General features: G+C 45.3%; 1 protein-coding gene across 2 annotated transcripts in view; it reads right to left on the bottom strand.

The window, feature by feature from the left end:
• Window positions 1–6,734, bottom strand: part of Srsf4 (serine and arginine rich splicing factor 4) — a 27,848-nt gene extending 21,114 nt beyond the window's left edge. The window contains exon 1 of one of the 2 annotated variants that reach the window (XM_029539645.1): window positions 6,498–6,734. Coding sequence is in view for 1 of the 2 variants with exons in the window: in XM_021199832.2 (XP_021055491.1) it covers window positions 6,498–6,604 (107 nt within the window). In the remaining variant the exon portion in view is untranslated. The remainder of the gene's footprint in view (window positions 1–6,497) is intronic. The other variant, XM_021199832.2, reaches the window with a different exon arrangement.
• Between the last annotated feature and the right edge of the window lie 672 nt (window positions 6,735–7,406).

The following is a 7,406-nucleotide window of genomic DNA, read 5'->3' as shown; positions in this document are numbered from 1 at the left end:
CGGGTGCTCTTACCCACTAAGCCATCTCACCAGCCCAAGGGACCCATTCTTTACATTGCCAAGATTGGCCTTCAACTTCTGGCTCAAAAGATCCCCAAAGTTTCACTTCAAGCAGCAAAGATGTTAAAACAGTTCCATGGCTCAATAACAGTAGGGTGGCCATGATGCATGAACTTAGCCCTGCTGCCTTTCTTGTAACTGGTATGGTTATTTTTGCTTTTGAGACAGGGTGTCACTATGTGCTCATAGCTGTCTGGGAACACACAGAGATTTGTTTGGTTCTGTCTGTTGAGATTAAAAGTGTCTACCACTATGCATTAAGAACTTTGTGAGTCATTTCTTGTGGGATTAATGAATTTTGCTCCATAAAAATGTGTCTTAAGACACAATGCCAAAAAGGTTCTCACGCATGACATCCAATACAGGTCTATTTATAACAGTATTAGGGGCATCCTAGGGAGAATGGCTAGGCAAAGTACAACTCAGCTAGACAACGGATTTTAGGCAACCAACAGTGAAGATTTCAATATAACAACGAAAACATCACACAAGCCAAAGTAGAAAAAGTGGCACACAACACATGGGGATGTACCTCGACTGCTTAGCAGGCACGAAGCTCTGGGTTAATACCAGCACTGGGTAAAATGGAAAAGGTGGACCACATTCTAGAATTCCAGCACTTGGGAGAAGTAGGAATATCAGAAGGTCAAGTCATCTTTGGCTATATAGTAGGTTTGAGGCTAGCCCTGGCAACCAGAAAGGCTGCAATATGCAGTCCAGACAGGCTCTTGCTGTAATATGTAGTAGTCCCGACAGGCCTTGAACATACAATCATTTTGACTCAGCCTGATAAATGATAGGACTACCACAGCATACCATCAGAAAGCCTCTAAAGACTTTTGGCATCTCTTTTCTGGTTTTTACATTAAATTACCTACAAGCTATACATATTGTCTAAGTCAAAGGTTACTTTATGAAGTTCCCAATTCTCATAGGCTAAATGGAAAAGAAAAACCCACAGTGCTTAAAAACAGTTTAATAAAGTTTAGTAGAAAATTCAGAAATCAAGGGTTCTTAAACAAGGGAGGTAATGGAGCTGGAGGAATGGCATAGTGATTACTAACACTGGCTGCTTTTCTGGACCACCTAGGTTCAGTCTCCAGCAACCACAACTGTCTATAACACTGTCTAGGAGATCTGACAGCCTCTTTCTTCTAGCACCAGACACCCATGTGGTACAGACATACATGTAGGGAAAACACCCATATACATAAAATTAGATAAAGCACACAACCTATTGGTTTGGAAATCAAGGGTTACCAGAAAACATAAGAATGCATATTTATTTTTATGCCCAAATCCTAAAAATATGCAAGTTTTATATAAAGAATATTTTCCAGTGCTACATATGCATAAAATAGTAAAAACCAAATATAATCTAAGTGTCTTCTAACCTAGCTTTAATTGCATATATTAAATAGAATTTATATGTAGCATTTCTATATAATCATTATAGAATCAAGACTGTAGAGGTAAGAGGTGTGGCTCAGTGGTAGAGTGACTTGCCTACCATGCATACAACCTGGGGTTGGATCCCTAGCACAACACAACTCATCATACAAGGCAGGTTGTTGGAGTTAGAGAATATTCACAAAGACAGACAGACAAGACTTTTAGGCAAGTAGGCAATAATGTGCCACCTGATCCCAAGTTGGTTGAAAAAGGGGGAGAAAAAAAGAAGAAATCGCAACAATGTATGTATACTATATAGCTGGGCATGGTAGCACACACCTTTAATCCCAGCACTCAGAAAGCAAAGACAGGTGGAGGATCTGTGAATTCGAGGCCAGGTTGGTCTACACAGTAAGACTCTGCCTCAAAAACAAAGCAAACAAACAAAAGAAACAAAAGGAAGAAAGAAATGTCTGTGTGGAAGCTGTAGAGGTGACAGGTCACACCACCTGCCCCAACTGCAGGGAGGATCATTTCTGGATGACCTTTCCTCCTCCTCTGTTAGAAAAAAGTTAAACATGGAAAACTGTCATAATGGGAAATATACTGTACTTTGAAGAAAAAGTAAAATATGAATAAAGAATCTTTTTGTTTGTTTTGCTTATCAAGACAGGGTTTCTCTGTGCAGCCCTGGCTGTCCTGGAACTCCTATGTAGACCAGGCTAGCCACAGATCCTCCTAATTCTGTGTGCTAGGATTGTCAGACATTACAGCCCAGCCTATAAAGAATCTTTTTTTTTTTTTTAATTTTATGTATAAGGCTGTTGGAGAACTCTTTAACAAAGTGACTCTTTTGTTAGGTAAGCAGTAAATTAACACAGAACCAAATTCCTACCAGACTCAAATACTTGAGACACAAGTTCAAGTGGGACACTACTTTTTAAGGCTGGCAGATGGCCTACGAACACAGTAAGGTAATGGTAAGTGAGGACCCTTGTGTCATCACTAAACAGTGCCGAATTAACCTCCCATTTGGCAGTGACTTAGCTCACCAGAAATCCATAATCTGGAATATTAGCTTAACTAGACCTCCTTCAGTTTCCCTCTAAAGAACAAGCTCCTGAGAAGGTTTCAGTCCATGGAGAAAATGCCTGTGTAGGTTCTGGGGGTGGCAGGGATTCCTCTCAGCAAATAAGGCCCAGTGACAGGGATGGGGAAACAACAGGGATCTAACTCACTGCAAGAGTTTTAAAAACACTCTCCCTCCCCCAGTTCCATACCATTTTAATTTTAAACAAAGGTAAAGACAAAAACTATCCAGCAATACCAGAAATTAAAAAAATAAACAAAAAGACAACAACAACAACAACAAAAAAACAAAAAAAAAACAACCCACCAATTTAAAGCTTTCTATTAAAACTCCAACGGTCTACCATTTCACTGTCTCATCAAATACAGGATCACTTTCCCTTGAGTGCTTTAACTAATGATTTAGCCAGCTAAAGAAAGAAAACCTCAATAACTTGTAACTTACTCTAGCTATTAAACAGGTAAACCATTTAAGGATGGAGTAAGCTGTACTCAAAAAAATGAAAAGATGTGTGACTGAAACTTACAAGATGTTTGTGGCAAGAGAGAAATTGTACATAAAAAAATTCCATGTCTCACAACAAAGTGATTTGTTAATAAAAAAGAAAACTGATACAATTCACATGTAATCAAAGCCAACAAAAGCTACCACAAAGCTGAAAGGTACTAGTAGTTTTGTCTCCTTCAAACTCCCAGAATTCCATCTGGTCCACTCTAGCCCAAAGTGGCACCAGGTGGTTTATCAGGCAGGTAGGAATGTAGAAGACTCTAATGTAACCAATGGTCAATGTGACCTCAGGGAGATTTTGCATCACACTTGTGGTTCCCAGAAGAACCATCTGTTTCCAAGTTCTCTAGAACAGAAGCAGGTTGCCTGGTATAATAAAGGAGCAGGCAGGCAAGGAAATGTTGAACTGCTTGTATGTATGCCTCTCCCCCAGATCCAAAAAGAAGCCACAAAATCCTTTCCTGGACCTTAAATCTTTATTCTGCATGTATAAAGTATGCTACATAATTAATTCTCAACTTTATCTACAACCCATCTGCCAACACCCAAGGTACCTCACCTTAACAAAGGTGAACACTAGCAATTCTTTAAAGCCCCATTAATCTAAAATCTGTTTTAAGAGTTTCAATCCAGAAATGTTCAAAGACACTTCCCTGGAAGGAAATCTACCATCGTCCTAGGCTTGAGACTATGCACACCCCACATAACATTTTCCTTTTGTTCTATTGCTTCCTTTCAGTCTCCCGGCACCTTCACCATCTGTCTTCTTCCTGGAAGTCATTTTCCTTTGCAATGATTTCAGAATGATGCTAGGTTGTACTACATGGAATTAGTGTCTGTCACACCTGTCTCTAAGCTCCCAAATAACTTTCCATTCCTTTTTTTTTTTCCTGGTTTTTCGAGACAGGGTTTCTCTGTATAGCCCTGGCTGTCCTGGAACTCACTTTGTAGACCAGGCTGGCCTCAAACTCAGAAATCCGCCTGCCTCTGCCTCCCAAGTGCTGGGATTAAAGGCATGCGCCACCACGCCTGGCCAGCTTTCCATTCCTTATTTCAACCTTGATCTATAATGGACTTCATGTACACCATCCATTATTTGGCAATATAAGAATCCAAGTTCCTAAAAGATGTAGGTAGCTAAAGTTCTGAGAGTGTCTGTCCTCTTAGATTTCCCTGAGTTGTTCCATGTTTCTCTTGAGTCTTTGAATTCTATTCATGATTTAAAATTGAGTGTAAATCTCCTTTAAAATGTTTTTATTATTTATCTTTACTTTTACTCTCTTAAACTTATTTTATGTGTCTGGAGGTTCTGTCTGCATGCTTAACTGTTTACCACAAGCCTGCCTAGTGCTGGAGGACAGAAGGTGTCAAATTCCCCAGGATTGGATGGAGCCACAGTTGTGTGCTCCCATGTGGGTGCTGAGAATTGAACCCAGGTCCTCTGGGAATACAGCCAGTGACTCTAATGATGGAGCCATCTCTCCAATCCCCTAGTGTAAAACCGTTAATAGTTGTTTCTGGTCTGGTGTTAAAATTTCTAGGTCCTTCATGAGGTTTGGTCCCAGCTAGACTGGTAAGAGTTGGTCCTTACTGGACCACTTCTTCACCAATTCCAACATAATGTATTTCTGGACATTTCTTTCTTCATTTCAAGTCCTACTAATCCATACTTCAAAGCTGATTTTAAGAAAAATGTATTCTGGGCTGGAGAGATGGCTCAGTGGTTAAGAGCACTGGCTGCTCTTCCAGAGGACCTGGGTTCAATTCCCAGCAACCAATGGCAGTTCTCAATTGTCTTCAACTCAGTTCCAAGGGATCTGAGACCCTCACACAGACATACATGCAAACAAAACATCAATGCACATAAAAGTAAAAATAATAAAAAAAGGAAGTCAATTTTAGTAAACTAGTCTACATTTTAGTTGTCTGAGTTTTAAGTGAAAACAAGCATCCCTTGATTCAGAAAGCATGCCAATCACAACAGTTAGTCAAAAACAGTCCGTCTCCTTCCTCAAGTCATGCAGTGCAGTCCTGGGCATTCTGTTGGTGCATTAGTAACCTGATCAAGTGATCAGTTTTGCTCTACTACCTTTTTCAACTCTCACCCACTCCTTGAGAAAAGAGACCTCACCAAATATACTGCTAGCCAACACTACTGGGCTGAGATGCTTCCTAGTGACACTATTACAGAGGATGGAAAAGGCTTTACTTTTTCTTCCTGACCTTCCCTTTTATGAATGAGAAAACAGGTTCAGAGAAACTAAGTCACCTGCTCAAAGAAACTTAAATTGAGGAGCCAGGTTTGACTCAGATTCATCTGTCTTCCAAAGCCCTTGTTTTTCCCCCACAAAAGGGAGGGGGTAAGGTAAGTATTACAAAAACAATACTCTCATGTCAGCAGATTCGCTCTGTAAGAACTGTTAAGTTAACCGAACAAAAATGAGAATTTGTCTATGTGAATCGAACCCAGGATTCATAAGCAAGAAACAGGCAAGAAACAAACAGCAAAACCCAAGGGTTCCCCTAACACCCAAGGTTTAGTGCTTCCGACGCCGTTCCGGTACTTAATACCTTTCAAGTCCTACCTAATAGTTCTCAGCTCCCAAGCAAAATATGCTCGTACATTCTCTAGGCCTGACAACTCACCCGTTGCCCCCGAACTCGGTAGTCCCTGCTAGCCCTGCTTCGCCAAAGCAGATTAGAAATACAAGCCCAGACCGTACGGGGAAAGCTGTTAAGTAGGCAATTTGGAGATGTGTCTCCACTTGCACCAGCAGCCGACGCAGACCTGGCCAGGATGGCCCTTACCCACTCAACAAATCCTACTTCAGCAATCCTTTTCCGGCAAGTTGGAGAGCCGAAACCACAACGTGTGAACTCTGTAAGGTCTCCCCCAAGATAACGAGCTAGGACTTTAATTTACTCTCGGAAAGGGAGCGGGCAAGGCTTGAAGCGCGGCAAGACAGTGCTTTCGAAACTGTCCCTGCACTACTAAAACTAGTGTCTCCCGCCCAAAGTGTGGCACACGAAAAAGCCAGAGCTCCTGTCCCCAGAAACACACGCCGGGAAGCCTCTGGCCGGTCAGGCTGGAGAACGGGGAGAAGAGAGCCGGAACTCTCAGCCGGCTCCCGGCAGCCCCAGAACGGGAAAGGGCCGCCTCGGACCCGTGGTCCAGCGACGGAAACCCAGACCTCCCCGGCGCCCGGAGCCCCAGTCTAACCTGGGCCTCCGTCCCCATTATCCCGCCACCACCCCCGCCCGCGCAGGCGCAGTGGGAGCCGGGCCTACCCGCGCCCCCGAGGCACCGCCGCCATGGCGGAGCGGAGGAGGCCGGCGGCGGCTTAGCGCCCGGCGAGCGCCGCGCTCGCGTGCCCCGCGGCCTCCCAGCCACCGCCGCGGCCCTGTCAGCACCCTCCCCCCCGGCCGGCCCCTCCGCCGCCCTCCTCACCCGTTCTTCAGATCCACCTCCAGGATCTTCCCGTAGCCCTTAAAGAAGCGCTCCACATCGCGCTCCCGGGCCTGGTAGCTCAGGCGGCCGATGTACACCCGCGGCATTCCGGCGGCGGCAGCTGGCCCCGGCCCCCCTCAGGCGGCGGCCGGCGAAGGGAAAGCGCGGCGGCGGCGGCGGTAACGGGCGGGCGGCGGGACGGACGCAGCCGAAGCCCGGCGACGTACGCGAGCACGCAGCTCGAGAACGCGCGCCCCCGCGGCCTCCTCCTCCCGCCCCCCTCCGCCCGGCGGAGGGGAACGGGAGGGAGCGCGCGCCCGCTTCCCGCCTGGCTAAGGTCGGGGCGGGGCTCTACTGGAGGCGCGCCGGCGCGGGGCGGGACCTGGCCGAGTGAGCGACAGCTTCGGCACGTCCTCTCGTGAGCTCGCCGCGGCAGCGGCACTTCCCCCGGAAGTGGCCGCGCGGGTGCGCGCCGAGCGGGTGTTCCCGCCTTTGTCCTTTGCTCGGGGAGTCTCTGTTTTGAAGTGCTTTTCGGTAAACGTCCCTGTGGGAAGTTTGCGGGTCCATGACCTTGGGTCCGTTTTCTTTTCTCTCGGATCTTTGAGACTCTGTTTATCTTCCTTGTACTTTCAGGGTTGTCTCGACAATGTCGATACTAGGTATGTAAAAGTGTTCCAATAATTGGTTCGGTATTATTTTTGCGGTGTTGTGGATCGCCACACGGATGTTAACAAGTGCCCTACCTCTGAGTTACAGCTCAGATATATATATATATAATATATATATATATATATATATATATATATATATATTATATATATATATAGTCTCTTTAAAGCTCTGACCATCGGTTAAGAGCACTGACTGCCAGAGGTCCTGAGTTCAATTCTCAGCACCCACATGGTGGCT

Source organism: Mus pahari, chromosome 6 (genome assembly GCF_900095145.1).
Source record: "Mus pahari chromosome 6, PAHARI_EIJ_v1.1, whole genome shotgun sequence".
Classification (NCBI taxonomy): Eukaryota; Metazoa; Chordata; class Mammalia; order Rodentia; family Muridae; genus Mus; species Mus pahari.
This window is presented reverse-complemented; position numbering and strand designations above follow the sequence as displayed.